This window comes from Gorilla gorilla, chromosome 5 (genome assembly GCF_029281585.2).
Source record: "Gorilla gorilla gorilla isolate KB3781 chromosome 5, NHGRI_mGorGor1-v2.1_pri, whole genome shotgun sequence".
NCBI lineage: Eukaryota > Metazoa > Chordata > Mammalia > Primates > Hominidae > Gorilla > Gorilla gorilla.
The window spans coordinates 168,463,135-168,483,976 of record NC_073229.2 but is presented as its reverse complement, the minus strand read 5'-3'; the positions used below and the strand labels follow the sequence as shown (position 1 = coordinate 168,483,976).

At 41.8% G+C, this 20,842-nt stretch overlaps 1 protein-coding gene across 5 annotated transcripts in view; it reads right to left on the bottom strand.

The window, feature by feature from the left end:
* Window positions 1-20,842, bottom strand: part of UTRN (utrophin) — a 562,884-nt gene that overhangs the window by 514,149 nt on the left and 27,893 nt on the right. The window contains exon 1 of one of the 5 annotated variants that reach the window (XM_055391790.2): window positions 9,279-9,425. The exons of the other annotated variants lie outside the window; for them this stretch is intronic. Coding sequence (XP_055247765.1) covers window positions 9,279-9,330 — 52 coding nt within the window. The 5' untranslated portion in view covers window positions 9,331-9,425. Of the gene's footprint in view, window positions 1-9,278; window positions 9,426-20,842 lie in introns of those variants that run through there. 5 annotated transcript variants of the gene reach the window in all.

Genomic DNA, 20,842 nt, shown 5'->3' with positions numbered 1-20,842 from the left:
GAACATCATATTATAACTGTCAGTCCTAACTAATACACCTATACCTCGCCCTGCAGAGCTACCAACAAGAACTAGAGCCAAACCACACCCTCCAACACCAGGGAGACTAAATGCAAGGGACAAGTTATGGCACTTCCCATGAGCTCTCCATTTTATAACTCTTCTTTTTTTTCTCTCGAGACGCAGTCGCAATCTTGTTATGTCGCCCAGGCTGGAGTGCAGTGGTGCAATCTCAGCTCACTGCAACCTCCGCCTCCCGGATTCCAGCAATTCACCTGCCACAGCCTCCCAAGTAGCTGGGATTATGGGCGGGCGCCACCATGCCTGGCTAACTTTTATATTTCTAGTAGAGACGGCTTTCACCATGTTGGTCAGGCTGGTCTCAAACTCCTGACCTCAAGCGATCTGTCCACCTTGGCCTCCCAAAGTGCTGGGATTATAGGCGCGAGCCACCACGCCCGGCCTAGAACTCTTCTTTATACGATTATGCTAGAGTCAAGCATTTTTCTCAGATCAGAATATAAAAAGATAATCTTACGATAGAAACCAGGTCAGCTTTTTTAAAAAGAAAAAATTGGGAGGGGGTGAAGGCCTGACTGAAATTTTACTCGATTTGCACTTCCAGACTTTGAATTCTCCTAGAAAACTAGACTTCTGCTCATAGATACTCTCTACTTAAAAGCATCATGAATGATACCGTTCCCTGATATGACAAACACCTCTTTGTCTTATTTTTCAAAGTTTTATCTTGAAATAATTTTAGACTTATAAAAGAAGTGGTTAAAAAAAAAAGAGTACACAGAGTTCTCATGTTCCCTTCATCCAACTTCCTCAAATATGACCATCTTACATAACCAGAGTACAATGATGAAAACCAGAGAATTCACATAGATGCAAAACTATGAACTAATCTATAGCTCTTTTTCAAATTTCTGCAATTGCCCCCTTTTTCTGGCCTACAATTCAATCCAAGATCACATACAAGCAATACTTCAAAAATTCAAGATGCATCCTTTTCAATGAATCATGCCTATCTAATGAATATTTCTGACCCCTCCTAAAGTTCTACTTCCCTTCAATGTTAATGAGGCAGTGTCATCATTAACTTTTGAGTCTTCCCAGAAATGTTCTTTTCTTCCATAGATCTTGCCTCCATTTCTTATCAGTCAGTTTCATCAACCTTATCCTGTAAACACATGTCAAAGAGTTTCACAACCTCTTTTCCAAAACCCTAGGGCCAGAGGTGCTGCTGAACCAGAACTCTTCCCATTTGAGAAAAGTTATATAGCACAAGTCATATATTACAGTGAAAACAAAAAACAGCAAGATCCAGGGCAATTTCCCCTAATCAAACACATTAATAGCCCTGCAGCAAATACATATGTTTATGAAGGATGCCTGACATACATAAGGACTTTAAAAGAGTCCCAGCTGTTCAAGTCAGGCTTCAACACCAAATGAGTTCAGGTCAAACTCAAGTTTTCTTGCCAAATGAACTACAAATAAAACACCTTCTGGTTTTCGGAGGTCTTCTTCAATAGTGTAGCTACAGATGAAGGATGATGAATCTGTACCTATGAAATCCACAGTTTCATCCATCTCCCACCCACCCTCACCACATCTTCTACCTGGTCTCCTGGCAGAGCCACCTGCAATGTTCCCTGGGCCTCTAGGGACTCTTCTCTCCAAATCACTCTCCCACAGAGCCCAGAGTGATCTTTCTATTAACCTGCACCTGCCCAGCTTCAAAATCCTTAAAGGTTTCCCATGCGAGGATGGAGTCTCATCTGCTTCATGCAGTTCACACAGCTCCCTGCAATCAGAACTAAGTCCCATGACTATACTGATCAACTACACGGCACCCAAGAAGAATGCAAAAATGAAAAGGCATCAACTGTCCTCAAGAGCCTCACAATCTAATTAACTCCCCTTAATATCTTCATCAGAGTAATATTGTTTAGAATACAACTTATCCAATAATCAAAGAGCATGTCGGGTTTTTTTTAACCCATTTGTGTCCAGCTAGGAAATTCTACCTCAGTTCTTGATCACAGCAATGATTATAAACAAAACTCTTCGTGTTGACATTAAAAGAATTTTCACATGATTTTAAAAGCACATGTCTAAAAATACTCATTATGCTACTGTTGGTATGGTTCAAAAAATTATAAAAAGCAAAAGCCAATAAAAACTGTTTTAAAAACAAGCAAACCCAAAAAAGTAATGTCAAGGATGGTATTTAATGGGCTGAGTGATTTCTCATGAGATTGTTTTTCCAAAGCATGAAGATATAAATAAAATCTGAAATCATGCCTTTGTTTCCATATGAGTATACTAATGGGATTGAATGACATTATAATCAACAAAATTAAGTCAGAGAGAGTTAAATCGAAGCCACCATCATCAAAGAGCTTAGAAAATATTCCAGGCTGGGCGCAATGGCTCATGCCTATAATCTCAGCACTTTAGGAAGCTGAGGCGGGTGGATCACCTGAGGTCAGGAGTTCAAGACCAGCCTGGCCAACATGGTAAGACTCCATCTCTACTAAAACTACAAATATTAGCCAGGCGTGGTGGCGTGTGCCTGTAATCCCAGCTATTCAGGAGGGTGAGGCACGGGAATCGCTTGAACCAGGGAGGCAGAGGTTGCAGTGGGCTGAGATCACACCACTGCACTCTAGCCTGGAAGACAGAGCAAGACTCCATCTCAAAATAATAATAATAATAACAATAAAGTATTCCAAACCACACGGAGCCAGACCTCAGACACAGATCTTAAATAGCTGCCAATAAAAGCGGGGAAATCATATTTAAGTATTGGTTTCATTTTCTAATGTGGAAACAGACAAAGACACCTACTTGGAATGATGAATAAAAAGGAAAACTCCTAGAAGTTGTATTTCAGGATTAAATTATAACCTTTCTCAAGAAAGCTGCATGCAAGTAGTGAGATTAAAAGGGAGACAATAATCGCACCAAAGCCCTTAATGAGGAGGTAAAGAGAGGTAGTAATAGGGGCACACAGCTTCTCCCTCTATCAGGAGATAGAAGGAGTAGATAGAAGGAGTGTGCTAAGAGGGGAGAATTCAGGGTTTCCTCCCAGGGTGGCCCTCCTCTCACGTGTGTGTGTGTGTGTGTGTGTGGTGTGTGTGTGTGTCTCTGTGTGTGTGTGTCTCTCTGTGTGTGTCTCTGTGTGTGTCTCTTGTGTGTCTGTGTGTGTGTTGTGTGTGGCAGGGTTTCTCACTGGCAGTGTTGCTTCTAAACAGAAGTGGCAGCTGTCTGGAACCCAGTGGGTGAGGCCTCCAGTGGCTGACAGCGATCTGCAGGAGAACAGAAAAACACTACATGGAAGCCAAGTGATGCCACCACTTGGTAGAAACAGGGTCCAATCTGCCAGGGCCACAGGCGCAACCCTACATGACTGGCTGCTTAAAGCAGTCATCCCTGGGATGGCCTTTCCAGCTTAGAACTTCTCACTGTAGTGGCAGGAAGGAAGGCCAAGAGTTCTTCAGGGAGGCAAGAATTGTCATTTAAGGCAACAGTGAATGAAATTGATAAAACAACCCAAATACTTCAAAAAGAAAGGAATTTTAAAATATTACTTTAAAAAAAAGAAAGAGGGAGTAATTTTTCTGGACTGTCTCCATAATCTGTTTTTATAAATCAGGTGGCAACCTGCTGGGCTGTGGAACAAAGGTCAGCTAGTGAGTTTTCTCGAAGCACACTTGCTGTCATAGTAAGGAAAATTTTTCTAGTTTCTGGTGAGCTCTAGAACTTTCAAGCTTCATGGGAAGGTGTGAAGAAGAGACACCTAGAAATTATTCTTTGGTGTTGGCAGGAAAAAAAATGTGACCAAGTGTCCTACAGGGCCACCAGCCTATGAACCCCAATGTGGTCTTCATAATATTTTGTTCCTTGGTCACCTACAGTCACAATCTCTACCTCAGAAAACTTGTGCCACTGCCTGTCTTCTGGCTGGCTCTCCACAGGTGAGTGTGCTGACGTCCCCAAGCCCTGAAGGTTGTTTACTGTCATCCAGCTTGCCCGTGGCAATGTCGGAGTCTGGATTGAAGTTCCCACCATATCAGGATCACCCTCCATGAGGCAACACTTTCCCTACCTACAACCTGTCTTCCACTGGCCACCACCTGCCGCAGCCCAGCAGACACACCTGTAGGCATCTCAGCCCTGATCACAGCATCTGTGTGCTTCCTCTTGCAAATGCCCACATGCAAATCTGAGGATGTTGGCCACTCAGAAGATGTGGGTATTAACATGTGTGAGTCATCTGTAGATCCTGCCGCAGCTGGTACCACACAAAGATAGTCCTGTCTAACTATGGGCACACCCACCCACTCTCATGTGTCCTATCTCTACTTGGGAATGAGACATAATCATCTACTTGTGATAACTTAGAGCCAAGAGTGAGGAGACAATGAAGAATCTAGGTGTTCATTAGACAGAACTGATGCTGAGGAACTGACCAGAGGTATTTCAAATCAGCTCCAGGGCTTCCAAGATGATATAAAGACAGTTCCAGGATGATATTAAGAGGTGGTCAGGTGAGAACTAGAGAATTCAAGTCACAATTATCACTTGAGAGTTTATTTATGAGCCACAAGATTCAGCAGTGGGTTTACAGTGCCAGAGTTCCTGGAAAGAGCATTTGAGAGAGCCAGGCAGCTGATAGGTTTAAGCAGTGCCTACTCTGTTCCATGCAATACAGCAGTGAAAGAGCCGGTTCCCAGGCCAGGCAAGGCAAGTGCTATAGATGGAGAGTTGAGGCACCTGCCATATCATTGCCTCAGGAATCGGGTTCAACTACGGAGGCAGGTCAGAGCATGCCAAAAAGGGGAAAGGAGAAGTCAGAGGCTGAGGAAACAGGTGGGAGTGAACGCTACAGAGGCAAGACAGGCACAAACAACCTGTTATTAAAATGCTCTACAGAGTTGCAAAGGAACGGGTGGCAGATGGGAGGAGGGAACTCAGAAACAATGTCAGAAGGTACAAAGGAGAAAGGGCGATCCAGAAATAAGACAAGAACAAAGCTGGGCTCTCTTATTCCAGGACAGTGGTCAACAAGCCATCCCTGAGTTTGCAAGTCAGGACCACTTATGTGCCATTTCACATTAAACTTCACTTTCCATGAAATTTTTCTCTGTCAGAGAATGTCCAGTAGTAAATCTGTCTATCTATAAAAGTATAAATAAATTAAACTTGGCAAAGTTGGTTTTAAATCAGGAATGTTAGACTACCGTAACTTTCTGGAGGTCGTCAATGAACTACAGTACTGGAACTACGGATGTTCTTACTTGATCATCAGGATATAATTTGGTCTGTATTCACTTTTAGAGATCTCTGAACTTCAAAGTTCATTCAATTTATTTTCACTGATGCCTTCAAAATTCTTAAAAGTTAAGTTGTGCCAATATTTCAACTCTCACTTGAAAAATGAGGTTATTGAGGTTTCAGGACACAAAGTAAAACACCAAATTCGTGCTGTGAGTGGATTTAAACCTCAGGGCCAGGTCCCAGCTATTGAGCCGTTCCTTCAGCCATAGCATGCATCTTGCAAAGCAGCTCCCTGGCTTTTGAGAGCATTGCCTGAACCAACATGAAGCCTAGAGATGTCAAAGTTATGTTTATGAAAGTAAATGATACTATGCAATACCTCCTGTCTTCCTCAGTCATAGCCAAACAGCAAATGAAGCCAAGAGGAAATACATGTTCCTCAACAGCAGTAAGGTTCCAGGTATCAGGTGGCGGCAGCAGCTGCTGAAAGCCTGTTCCACTTCACCCCTCCCCTAGAACCCCAAACTCGGGCACAAACCCACGCCTCAAACTCTTGAGGCTGCCCGGATTATGAGTCTTTCGGCGACAGATGACAGAGTGACGCAACACTACCACTCCCGGGGGCGCTAAAGTCATAGCCTTGACGGAACAGGAAGGTGGTTACTCTTCACAGAAGCTACTAATCTGCCGCCCCCACCCTGCCTCACCACCCCCACCCACCCACACACACACCGGAAAGAGGAAGGAGGAAAAGGAAATGAAAGCAAGTGACTCTAGGGTCTGGATTTCATATGCAAGAATAGCCAGCAACAGGTGCAGCATTCCGGTGAAATTAAGACACTCAAAGCACCATTTGCCTCCACAGCATAAAGAGCCCAGGCACAGAAACCCAACATTAGGCAATGATGTCAGAAGTGCAAATCATCATCATTCTCTAGCCAGCAGCAATTTTGTAGGGAAAAAAATAAAAGGGCATTTGTCTGTTGATACACAATTTCTTTTAATTTAGGAGTCCTCTCTTAAAATAGTTTGAAAATAATCTTAGCATCGATCATCAATGTACTTTTTTAATGCCTAGTGACTATCACAGTGCCTAGCACATAGTAGGTGGGTGGATAAATATTTACTGAACGAATGAATAAAATGAGAGGTAAACAAAAAATTTTCTTCACAAATAGAGATAACCAAAATCTACACTAGTATATAAGTGTATCTTTTTCCCCATTTCTCCAAGAAGAGAACAAAAGGTTGGAATCAGTAGCCAAGGACACTGGCTTCATCATGTTGTTGATGAACACATCAAGAGATGCAAACCGTCCACCCCGGGTGAAACTGAGAAGCCCGATCTGCCACCCCTTGGGTGATCTATGAAGGGAGTTCTCATCTGCAGAAGATCCAATGGGAAAAACAATCACAATCATTTAAGCAATCCACCTTTAGATTTTCCTTTCTTTCAATGTGCCATTTCACATAACATTTTTTTACCTGGCATTATAAGAGAATTTACAAGATAAGTGTTGCTGTATAATCTTCTTCAACATGAGAGAAATCATCAATTCATAATATGTTATGGAAAATGTCTTATGCTGTGTGTGACATGCTATATGAAAAATCTGAATGTGGATAAGACGGTATAGAAATGAAGCTATTTTATGGGCTCTAAAAACTGACAGAATCAGTAGAGAACAAAGAGCAATAAAAATGAGCCCATCAATGGGAGAAGGTCTGTTTTGGGAATACTGTATTGAATTAAAAGGTTAATATCAGGCTGAGCTCAGTGGCTCATACCTGTAATCCCAGCACTTTGGGAGGCCGAGGTGGGTGGATCACCTGAGGTGAGGACTTCGAGACAGGCCTGGCCAACATGACAAAACCCCATCTCTACTAAAAATACAAATACGAAAATTAGCCACGTGTGGTGGTGGGAGCCTGTAATCCCAGCTACTTGGGAGACTAAGGCAGGAGAATCGCTGGAATCCGGGAAGTGGAGGTTGCAGTGAGCCAAGATCACACCACTGCACTCCAGCCTGAGTGACAGAATGAGACTCCATCTCAAATAAATAAATAAATAAATAAATAAATAAATAAATAAATAAAAAGTTAATATCAGCGTGAGAACATTACTGATTACATAAGTTGAAAGGTTTCAGTAAGTTAAAAATAATGATATTAATTATAAGAATAAAGTGTTCAAAGCACAGATAAGAGTAAATCACCAAAATTATCAGGAGGTTTTAGAGAACTGAGAATATACATAAAAAATAGTGTCATAAATAACTTTACAAAATTACTATTAAAAACGGTTTGACTTAATGATACTCTTTGTTCAATTTTTTTAATCTATGAATTTTTCTTGTGTTTGTAACTTAAGTATTCTAAGTAGGAGTTCTCTCTTCCCTATATATTCAATTTAAAGAATCCTTAGATTTTTTCAAGTTAACTTCCAAAGATCCAAAATACTCCCACTTTGTTTTACTTTGAGGTAATACCCAAAGGTCTTGACTAGGGTTCTTAATGGAGACCCTAAGTGGCTAGTTAAGAATTACCTCAAATTTCAAAGAATAAACAGGAATAGCAAGTCTATTACAAATGCTTTTGTTCTTTTAAGTGACTCTGCCTTTTCATTCATTCATTCACTCATTCGTTCATTCACAAGGATCTATCATCCCTACAGAACAGGCACCATACAAGGCACTATGGACACAATCGTGAACAAGACAACCTTGGTCCCTGCCCATATGGAGAGCACAGTCTTGGGGACCTATCAACACTAAAGTAAACAAACAAGTGAACAAAAGCAATGAGCAATGGTGACAAGTGTGGATGGTGGAGAATATAGCACAAAATCTACTTCAGGTGGGTGTCAGGACAGGCTTCTCTGAGCAGGTGCAATTTCATCCAATGCCCAATCCCAGAAGGAGGAGAAGGAGATAGCCAAGAGCTGGGGGCCGGTATTCCAGGTGGAGGAAAGACCCTATAAACAGAGGTTGTTCCCAGAGCTGAAAGCTGACCAGTGTGGCTGGATGGGGCAATGATGGACAGTGAGCAAGGAGGTGCATTATACATTTGAAAATGGCATCTCACCATATGATTCACTGAACATTTGCCTTTCCAAACACTTTCTCCTCAGCCTGGAATTCCTCCCTTCCACATTCCTCTCTACCACCTTGCAAGTCACTTCTCTGGGAAACATTCCTTGACCCTCTGAGGAAGAGCAAAACTCCGGGAGTTTATCCTTCCTGACGTGTGGTCCCACAGCACATAGTATGTATCATGAGCACATGTCTTACCACGCTGCTGAATCGCTGTGTTTGAAAGCCTGCAAGCAGAGATCTTGCTTGTCTGCCTCGCAGCAGCCTATCACGTAACTTGGCACCAGCAGAGAGAAATAAATGACAGTGAACGAACCAAGAGATAAATGGACAAATTAAATGGATGCAGGGGCACTAATTAACTACTCAATTGTTGGAGATTTGGAATAGCGCCAAGGTTACAGCTCCTTAACTCATTTACAGTTTAATTTCTACCCCATATGACTTTCATACAACAGACACTTTTCGGCAAATCTTTTTCCATCACGGAGAAGTGATGGAATAACTTTCACAGCGTATCATTAGACACTGGACCCAATCCATTCATATTCAACAAACACGCATTAAGTGCCAAGTTCTGTGCCAGGCTCTGAGGCTGACAGTGGTCCTATCCTAGATGATTTACAAGGCTAGTAAGCAGAATAAATCATATTTAGAAAATGTTTTTAATGACTGACCTTGTTAGATTCTTTACATGTAACTATCTTATTTCATAACATTATTAAGAAAAAACGTCTTTTAAAAACTTCCTAGGTCACCCAGAGGACAAAATAATTTAGAATCTGTTAACTCAGTAATTTTCACACTAATTATTGGCGGAGAGTCATGCCTCGGCCTCCTTTCAACGAACAGGTGGACAAAATTTAAGTAGCCACATTCTCAATGAGTCTTTACCTGCCTGTGACTGTCTGCCGTCTCCGTTTGTGGATTCAGATCTCACTTCCATTTCTCGTCAGCTCAGCGTGTCCTCCAAATGTAGTTAAGACTCCCAAACCAACAGTGCATGATTTCTGAAGTCACAAAGGGATGTGTACCCCTCGGCTGGAGAATGTGCTTTGATGGAGTCAAATTGAAAAACAGGGCCAAACAGTATGGGAACCGTGGATAGATGAGTTCCTCCCCAACTGCCCAGACCAGAATGGTCACATTCCTGCCTCTGTGAATAGCCCAATCCTGGTCTGCTCTGTCTGAGCCTGTGCCAGGTGTGGAGCCTGTCGCCTTAAAATCTGAAGACGTGTGACAACACTTAACTGCCTAGGAACAGCAAGGTATGCATTTCTACAAACACCACTGTTGAAACTGCTCGGTATACAGAGAAGCCAAGCACTTTCTCTCTTCTCAGGTTTTCCTTAGATTCAAGCCAAATAGAAATCTGAGTGAGGAAAAATGTTAAGGAATTCAGCATTTAGAAAAATTTGTTTTTATGTTTCTAACTCTTGCAAGAGAGCTTGTTCTCATCAATTTTATAACCTATTTTTCAACCTACATACTCCAAACTAATTCCTAATGCTTTTAGGGATCCATCCATTAATGCACTAAATAATACATGCCCTCAAACTAAGAGGTAAACCATGCCCCTTCAATCAGGATAAGAAATACTACTGAGTGAAATGCAGACTGCATCTTTCTGCCAATTTTAATCCACAGCCTTCTGCTCACTTCACTCCCAATCACCGGCCTCAATCACGCTTTCTGTGGGCCAAGTTCTGCCAGCTTAGAGCCTGCACACAGCTCTGCCTTCAGCCAGTGCCCTCCACCACCTTGAACTATGGACTTGAATAGCTTCCTCAAGAAGGCCTTCCCTGACCACTCAAACTATCACTCATTCCAGGTCCCTATGAAGTCCCCAAGTGATTTGCCATGACAGCACTGCAGAATGTCTACCCTCTAAGCAGTTAAACAACTATTTGTATGCTCTGCAATTTGATGTCTGGTTCTCGTACTAGTCTACACACTCAAGAGGCCAGATGCCATCATAGAGCTCATCAGTTCTGTCAACTACACCCAGTGCAGTGCCTGGCATATGGGGCATTCACCCAAGACTACTTTCCATTTAAAATTGTTGTCTCTTTTGAAACACTCTGTGGCACACTGCTGCCACTGCTGAGGTTTAAGGAAACAAATACTCACTTTAAGCCATCATCTTTATCAGGGGTTATTACCAGGCAGGGGGTCCATGAACTTGGACAGGAAAAGCAACTAGATCTTTTCACTGACCTCTAACAGAAATTTGCATTTCCTTCCATTGTGATGGCAGATCACAAAACACATTATTAGTGGTAGCTTTGACTGTGTCACCAGCAAAAATCATAACCATTTTCACATCACCTTACAACTCTAGCAGTTATCTTGAAAATACCATTTGGCTCGTTGTTATTTCAGAAGAGTAGAGAGGTTAGAGATGCTAGAAGTTCTTACTGAACACACTAATGAAACAGCAAATACTACTCTCTCACAGACTTTTTCAGTATTTTGGTAACTGTATGCATGGAATGCCATGTACTCTATTTTATGCATTTAAAAATATTCGTCAGGCTGGGTGCGGTGCCTCACATCTGTAATCCCAGCACTTTGGGAGGCCGAGGCAGGCGGACCACAAGGTCAAGAGATCGAGACCATCCTGGCCAACATGGTGAAATCTTGTCTTTACTAAAAATACAAAAATTAGCTGGGCGTGGTGGCATGCGCCTGTAGTCCCAGCTACTCGGGAGTCTGAGGCAGGAGAATCGCTTGAGCCCGAGAGGTAGAAGTTGCAGTGAGCCGAGATCGACCCCCTACACTCCAGCCTGGGTGACAGAGTGAGACTCCATCTCAAAAAAAAAAAAAAAAAGGCCAGGTGCGGTGGCTCACGCCTGTAATCCTAGCACTTTTGCAGGCCGAGGCAGGGGGATTACCTGAGGTCAGGACTTCAAGACCAGGCTGGCCAACATGGTGTAACTCCGTCTCTACTAAAAATACAAAAAATTAGCTGGGTACAGTGGCTTGCAACTGTAATCCCAGCTACTAGGGAGACTGAGGCAGGAAAATCGCTTGAACCTGGGAGGCAGAGGTTGCAGGGAGCCAAGATCGCACCACTGCACTCCAGGCTGGGCAACAGAGCGAGACTTTGTCTGAAAAAAAAAATTTGTCTGGCTTCACTAAACTGCCAAAGGAGTCTATGGGGGCAATGAAGGGGGGATGAAGATAAAGAATAAAAACCCTGATCTATTAACAGATCACTATCATAAGATATAAACATCTGATGCACCAAGAAACAATTATATTTTGTTCTGAATGAATGTATTTTTACTCATTGTAAAAGGAAATAATATTTCCTTAAAAAGACTTTGCAAAATAAACAAAATTAATAAATTAAGATACTATTTTTAAAACAAATAAAGATATTTATTTCCTTGGTTTTAATACAAAACAACTCTAAAAGGAGAAATTCCCAAGAGACAAGTTTAAGAGTTACTTAACAGTTCAACTATTAGACACCCCTGACACTCCTAAGAATATTCTTGATTTGATGAAACTTCTGGTAACACCTGGAAGCTTAAAGTCATTTTCCTTTGTTTCATCACCTCTCTAAAAAGTTATCGTTCCTTTGTTAAGATGCTAGATAAGCCCAGTTCTAACCAACCCTTTGAATTACTCATGTCTGGGTACTCCCATGTGTATGCACTACGCATATCTTAATAAACATGTTTGTTTTTCTTTTGTTTAAAAAAAAAAAAAGGAAAGAAACTTCTCCCCCTTTTTTCTAGAAAGACTCATCCTTGAACCATCAAGGCCCTGGGCTTGCAAAGGGAGGATAGCAGACAGGTGGGGTTGCGATAGCAGACAGGTGGGGTTGCGATAGCAGACAGGTGGGGTTGCGGAATGTATTACACTCTGATTTCCCTCACAGTGTTGTCCTAGATCTAGCCTAGCAGTTGGAAATTCAGCCCCATCTAACTTCCGTTGTTTTTTGTTTCGTTTTGCTTTGTTTTGTTTTGTTTTGTGTTTTGAGACGGAGTTTCGCCCTTGTTGCCCAGGCTGGAGTGCAATGGTGTGATCTCGGCTCACTGCAACCTCCACCTCCCGGGTTCAAGTGATTCTCCTGCCTCAGCCTCACGAGTTGCTAGGATTCCAGGTACCCGCCACCATGCCCAGCTAATTGTTGTTATTTTTAGTAGAGATGGGGTTTTGCCATGTTGGCCAGGCTGGTCTCGAACTCCTGACCTCAGGAGATCCACCCACTCGGCCTCCCAAAGTGCTGGGATTACAGGCGTGAGCCACCATGAGCAGCCCAGTCCCCTTACTTCTGTAACAACTCTGTGAATATATGCACATAACCACCCAAAAGAGTTATAATTAACACCTTACTATGAACTGCTTTAATCAGCCAACCATTAAAATCCAGGGAAAAAAGAGCTTTGATGAGAGGGGAAAGGTCGAGCCTGGAGGGAGTTAGGCCAGTGGGCAACACCCAGGGGCTGCCTCAGCAGAAAACAGGCTCAGAGAAGACACCAAAACCAAGCTCTGCAGAACCTCAAGGGCAGCCAGCAGGCCCTGGTTGTGTTATGTGGGCTTCTCTGGAAGAATAAATACCACAGCATTTCTTTTACACAAATTAGGACAGGTTCTGACCAGTTCAGTTCAGCAGCTCCAGTTACATTCAGGAGCTTTCTCACTCTCTCCCGCCAAAAGGAAAATGCGTAACAGGAAAAGAAATGATCCTGGCACCCCTCCTCCTTCTCCTCCTCCCATTTCCCCTCTCCTTCACCCCCTCCCTGTTTTCTGTCTCTAAAACTTAGACTCCAAGCCTGATCTGTCTGCTTTCATCCACAGGCGTCACATCTCTTACAGAATATTCACAAAACCCCGACTTCACACAGCAGACAGAAGCCTAAAATCCCTCCCAAAACATCCCTTCTCAGGTACAAATCCACCAGATGAGCATCAACAACGGCATGAGATTTGAAGGAAAGTCAGAACTGTCCTTCAGGTCCAGGTGGCCTAGAGACGCAGAAAGAATGCCAAGTTTGGACCCCTAGTCATCTCATAGGAACAGTTGCATCTTGAGAAAATCATTTTCTCCCTCCTTGAGTGGGATTCCTCAGGGATAGGGGAAAATAACCGGACTGGTTGGCCCCTTAAAGCATCTACCAGATCTAAGATTCTGTAAGGGTCCATGTTACCACAACAGCCATCCATGGTGGCAAGTGATGGAGAAGAGCAGAAGGAAGCCACTTACTATTAAAAGTGGTGTATCAGCCAGAAAATGTTGGAAAGAGACCATTTCAGCTTGAAAGTCGGCTCGCTCCTAGTACTCATTCAGGATTCCAAGTTCCTTGCATTTGTAATTCATTACTAGTGAGCTAAATATACCACAAGTGTAAAATGTCTCAGAGAAAACACTCCCATCATCACCAGCAATATGGAAAATACATGGCCGTCACATCAGAGGAGAAACTTGCCTCAAAATAATTTGGATATTTACAGCCACACACACAATGTGATGATTTAGATGATTTCTAAAGCCATGAAGCTTCCCAGGCCTGGCAGAAAGTATAAAAAATATTAGGATGACTGTGCCTAACAACAGCAAGAATTTGGTGCTGAGAAAAGAGGGCTACTAAAAAAAAAAAAGCTAAGGGACCATGTTATTCACAGAGCTTTATGAAATTGCCAAAAAAAGTAACAGTACAGCATTTTCTGTACTATCAATAAAATTTTTTAATAAAATGATTTCTACAGTCTATCTCATTATATATTTCTCAATTTTTTTCCAAGTAATAAATGCACTTAAATTTGTTTTCAATAAAATAAGATGATAACACAATGCAGCAGGCTTGGGCATCCCCTTTCCTCTATTATCTGTTTCTTCTGACAATAGATTATGCATTTCTAAATACTATGCTTATAAAGCTCCTTCCTGATTGCAAGTCAGACATTATTTATAAGACTTTTTTTACTTATCACTTTTATATTGACTCTTCCAATCTCTACTTGAGATCTTATTTCTGATATCACACTTTTAATTTCCAAGATCTCTTTCTTATTCTCTGATTTTTTTTTTATCACATTCTATTCTTGTTTCAAAGACACAATTATTTTCCTACTTCTCTGAGGATACACACCACATTCCTGTTTCCCCTAAGCGGCTCCTTCCTTTTGTTTGTGTTAATATAGGCTCTACTGGTGGAGGCTTTCAAACATCTGCTGACTCCTAGCAGCCCCTCCCATTTCAAAATGAGGCTCAACAATGCATAGGCTTGGGTGTCACCTACCAACTGGCGGGCTCAAAGTAAGGTAATCAATTTACGTGCTGTAACTATACTGTACTCCCAGTAAAAGCACTCTTTAATTGGTGGCTGATCGGCGATGGGAGGCTGTCTTAGTCCATTCTACGCTACTGCAACAGAATGCCACAGACTGGGTAATTTATAATGAACAGAAATTTATTTGGCTCAAGGATCTGGAGGATGGGAAGTCCAAAAGCATGGCACCAGCATCTACTGAGGGCTTTCTTGCTACATCATCCCATGGAAAAAGGTGAAAGGGCAGGATACACTGACAGCAAGTAAGCAAGAGAGAGTCAAACTCACTTTTATAACAAGGCCATTCTCAAGATAACTAACCCACTTCTGCAATAATGACATTAATCCATTCAAGAAAGAGAGCAGAGCTCTCATGATCTAATCACCTATTTTTAGGCCCCACCCCCAAACACTGTTGTACTGGGGATTAAATTTCCAACACACGAACTTTGGGGGACACTTCAAGCTATAGCAGACAGGTATAGCTTCAGGAACTGGGGCACCTCTTGGTGTCAGTTAATCTTCCTGATGTCTATTCAGAGCCTTGCCATGCTCTCTGGGCTAAGGATCCCAAGTTGGAGTTCAGTTTTTCCAGAAAAAATATATAAATCTCTGTTCTCCTGTGCAGGTGAGGAAGAAGGGGAAAGCTCTGAGAGTCAAAGTGTGCTGTTTAAAGATTCTCAACCAAGCTCTCAGTTTTCAGCTTCAAACTTCTCCCACTTTCCCCTGAACCAACCTCAAACAATACTGGCAACTTTCAATCAGAGGGCTTGCAAAATCTGTGGGATGCATAAGAAAGCCACTCCACCATCGTCTTTCTTCCCCATCAATGGTTATTTCATTTCCACTTCCATTTGACCATAGGAGTTTATTCCTTTTTGTTCTCTTGTTGTAATTATAGTAGCAACATGACAGCAAGCAATGATAAACACAAATTGCTCTACCACTTTTAACTGTAAGTTCTGCTCTCTTTAATTTATACACAGGAAGACTCCTAAAATGGGCCCATTTCCATGAGCCTGGCACTGAGTTTCACATGGAGCAGTGTGCAAGCAAGACATGGTTCTCACAGTCTTGAATTCCAAAATATAGTCTTGCTAAATATTTTATGGTCAAACCCAGACTTTGTACAGTAATATTAATAACATCCGCTGTAACTGTCAGTTAATTATTCTCTTTATGATTAAGTCCAATTTGAAATATGGAATGATTTCCTATAGAGAGAAATTTTACAGTCATAGCATAAAATTACATTTCCTTTCCTTTATTTTCAAATGTGAAATTTTACTTTAGACTTGGTAAATCAATACAGCCAAATTACAGTTGCTATTTGGGGACCTCAATGCAGACTTACTTTTACTTTATGTACTAAAAATCCTAAATTGCATTAATGTTTTATTAAAAATTTAAATAAATTTATCTCTAAAAATGTATGCCAAAATAAATACAGAAACTCAAAGTTCACCTATACGTATTAAAGCAAATCTATATTGAGATATTAACAATGAAATAAAAATACACCCAGTGTAAAGGTTTCTAGAACCCAAATGCTCAGCTTTCTCTGACCCATAAAGGTCTGCCTCTAAGTTCTGAAAACAGATAGCAATTCTCATCCTGGCTGAAAGGAAAACAAATGCTGTTGATAGTAATATGGTGAAATACAGAAATAATTTCAAGGCCACCTTGTAGATCAGAAAGAACTTCACATCTGATACCAATGTTCCCCACAAAACCGAGTAAAATTGTCTTTGGCTACCTAAGGATGGGGAAAACTTCTCAAGCTAATAAAGGTAAGATTTTCCAGCATATTCATAAAATTGCAAACTTTCACCCAAATTACTTGGTTTAAAAGGACACATACAGCCAGTTTGATTAACCCCCTGCAGTCAAGAAGCTTGTAAAAAATATTTTGCCCACATTGTGATATATGTTTAATATATGACCAAAAACACAAGCAAGAGAAAGAGAGAACAAGGAAGAGAGAGAAATTTTAATAAAGTGTTCTTTTATTTTCTTTAAACCTTAATGTTTTTGAGAAAGCTTAAGAAAAAGATAAAAGTAATTGCTACTAAATGACTGCAAACTCTTAAGCAAAATAAATATTAATGTTGTGCTTCATGGATTCTGATGCAAGGATATTTAAAATCCCCTAACATTTAAAACAGATTATCACAAAAAGTGATCTCCTTGCTCTTTTCCAGCCCATCATTAATTGGAGGGAGAGAGGGCTCTTCTGGCTCTCATTCAAATGATAATAATTTGTCTATTAATCTTGATAAGGAGATGGAGATGAATGATGTTGGAATACTCACAAATAATCTTTATAGTAGTTAATCCACCATTTACCTAGTGGTCATGATGATTTAATAGCTTACTATAGGAAATATATATAGTCAATTCAATCCCCAAATTTAAGAATTGCCAAGGTTATGCTTCATCAGTGCAAACATCTTTGTTACTTAAATGTAAGCATTAGACCTTGAATTGCTAGGAAGCCAAAATAGTGCCACTCTCCACATTTAAACTGGATTTGCCTCTAAAAAGATCAGAATCACACACTCCCTACACATTTCCCTATGTGTATCCTGCTCACTAATCCTTTATACATGGATGGAGTCCTCATGTACAAAGCACCGCTTAAGACAGTGACTTCCAATAGCCCATGAAATCCACTTTTTTTTTTTTTTTTTTGAGACGGAGTTTCACTCTGTCACCCAGGCTGCAATGCAGTGGCGCAATCTCGGCTCACTGCAAGCTCCGCCTCCCAGGTTCACGCCATTCTCTGCCTCAGCCTCCCGAGTAGCTGGGACTACAGGCGCCCGCCACCACACCTGGCTAATTTTTTATATTTTTAGTAGAGACGGGGTTTTCACCAGGATGTGTTAGCCAGGATGGTCTCGATCTCCTGACCTCGTGATCCACCCACCTTGTCCTCCCAAAGTGCTGGGATTACAGGCGTGAGCCACCGCACCCGGCCGAAATCCACTTTTACTATTTCTCCTACACTTTGCCCACCAGGATGTTAGTTTCATTTATATCTTAATGGAAGATATTTCTGAGTCAAAGTGTCTTTAATTTCCAAATCCTACTAGAGAATGATAGAAGCTCTTGGTGATGAGTCACAGGGGTAGTTTGCTGGTCAAAATAAATTCCTGCTCCACAAAGTCCCCTGCAGGGCAGCTGAGAAGGGCCACTCACAGATTTAGGGGGATTAGCTGAGCTACAGGTTCACAGATGAGTGTGGTAAATCCATCAGACACATTCAGTGAATGCTCACCAGGTGCTCACCAGTGCAGGACACACTGCAGGGAGCCACCAAGATCACTTGCTACACAAACACCCAACTAAAATATTTATTTAACAAATGAGAACAGCCAACTCCCAAACAAACATCCATCCAAGGTAAACAAAAGAAACCAGTTTCCATGTAAAAAAAAAACTGCATCATTTCGTAAATTTGTTTGTAATAAAATAACTTTGGGCATATTGTAATTATTTAATTATCATTTGCTTGGAGTTAGAGGCTCAGCACTGAGAACTACTCCAGGGTAGTGATTAAGAGTATGGGCAGCCAGGTGCTCACGCCTGTAATCCCAGGACTGTGGGAGGCCGAGGCGGGTGGATCGCTTAAAGTCAGAAGTTCGAGACCAGCCTGGCCAACATGGTGAAACCCCATCTCTACTAAAAATGCAAAAATTAGCCAGGCGTGAATGTAGGCACCTGTAATCCCAGCTACTCGGGAGGCCGAGGCAGGAGAATCGCTTGAACCCAAGGCGGAGGTTGCAGTGAGTGGAGATCACGCCACTATACTTCAGCCTGGGAAATAGAGCAAAACTCCATCTCAAAAAACAAACAAACAAACAAAAAGGCCAGGCACAGTGGCTCAGGCCTGTAATCCTAGCACTTTGGGAGGCCGAGGTGGGCAGATCACGAAGCCAGGAGTTCGAAACCAGCCCGACGAACATGGTGAAACCCCCCGTCTCTACTAAAAATACAAAAATTAGCCGGGCATGGTGGTGCACACCTGTAATCTCAGCTACTCAGGAGGCTGAGGCAGGAGAATCGCTTGAACCCGGGAGGGAGAGGCTGCAGTGAGCCAAGATCATGCCACTGCACTCCAGCCTGGATGACAGAGCAAGACTCTGTCTCAAAAAAAAAAAAAAAAAAAAAAAGGTATGGCACAGCCACTTGGGTTTAAATTCCACCTCTGTCCCTCATTACCTGTGTTGGGCAAGCTACTTACCCACTCTCTGCCTTGGCTTCCTGACTGTAAAAAGGCAATAATAGAAGTGCCTCTTTTATAGGGTTATTGTGAGGATCAAATGAATTTATATATGTGTGTACATGCACATATATGTATGTATATAGACAAACACATATACCCAGATATGGGTGTATATGGATGTGTGTGTGTGTGTGTGTGTGTGTTTGTGAATAGTAAAACGGTTAAATAGTGGCTGGCATAGAAAACATGAAAAACCATTAAGCTACTCTTCTTATCACTACAATACTTCTTATACATCAAATTATTTTATACAGTGTTTAAGGTTAAAATTAAGCAACCACTAAACGTGTGCAACTGTGTTTAATATAATGAGCTAGAGATGCTTGAAAATTATCAGCTGATTCCAAACAGCTGTGCCCTCAGAGCCAACTGCTGCACAGCGAGCTTGTCTGAGTGCCTGCCACGAGCACCTCCCCCCACTCCATCCCCATTAGCAGGGAAAGACAATAAGTGAATCTGGTGAATAAGGTGCAAATAGAAACCCAACACTTAACAGATTTCAAGAAGCAGACTCAGGTAAATAAAAGTTCCCAGTATTAAATGAGGCACATGCTAGTTCATCATCAACCTGAATGCGAAAAGCTCAGACCATGACTGAAAGGAAGGGGTGGAAAAATCGAGTGAGTGGTGCACTAGTTTTTTTTGATTAATGGTTTTACCTCTGTAATTCTACCTATGCAAACTGTCCTTTGCCCCAGAATACCCTTCTCTCCTTTGATTTCTCACTGCTCTGTTGTTCCCTTGCTTCCTGCACAGAGAAATCTAACCAGAATGTCAAATTGTGTGTGTATGTCTGAGCATCAGACACATTCCAACCAATTTATAATTGATTATTTCATAATCATTCTTTGTATACATATTACTATTTATAATATTCACAAAGGCAAAATTCCAGTGGCCAGAAACGTGGGTCAGAGTCCATTCATCCAGACCTGGTAACCTGGATTGGGAGATGTCCCCTCTCACTATCAGCAGCCTGGAGATAGTCAGAGGCAATGATGCAAAGAGGGAAAGAGAGAGCAGGAATGAAGCCAGGACATAATAGTAATAGTAAAAATAATAACAAAAGCAACAGCCCCTAACAATATTAGCCAAATACTTTGAACTCATTTAATCTTCACAATTATAACGATCTGTTAAGACACAATAGAATAATTATTTTTATCCGAGTCTGCAGAATTTACACCTTTAAAAATTTACTTAAAGACCAGGCACAGTGGCTCACGCCTGTAATCCCAGCACTTTGGGAGGCAGAGGCGGGCGGATCACGAGGTCAGGAGTTCAAGGCCAGCCTGGCCAACACGGTGAAAGCCCGTCTCTACCAAAAATACAAAAACTAGCCAGGCGTGGTGGCACGTGCCTGTAATCCCAACTATTCAGGAGACTGAGGCAGGAGAATTGCTTGAACCTGGGAGGCGGACGTTGCGGTGAGCCAAGATCACGCCATTACACTCCAGCTTGGGTGACAGAACAAGACTCTGTCTCAAAAAAAAAAAAAAAAAAAAAATGTACTTAAGTCTGGGCACGGTGACCCATGCCTATAATCCCAGCACTTTGGGAGGGTGAGGCAGGTGGATCACTGGAGCTCAGGAGTTTGAGACCAGCCTGTCTCTACAAAAAGTATAAAAATTAGCTGGGCATGGTGGCATGTGCCTGTGGTCCCAGCTACTCTGAAGGTTGAGATGGGAGGATCATTTGAGCCCAGGAGATCAAGGTTGCAGTGAGCCGAGATGGCGCCACTGCACTCCAGCCTGGGCAACAGAAAAAAAAAAAAATTACTTAAAATAACTTGGGACCAAAAACTGAAGATAGAAACATACAATGTTTCAACTAAATCTTATGGTATATAAGATTCTACCAGAAAATGTACTAGGCTTCGTCCTTTGCAG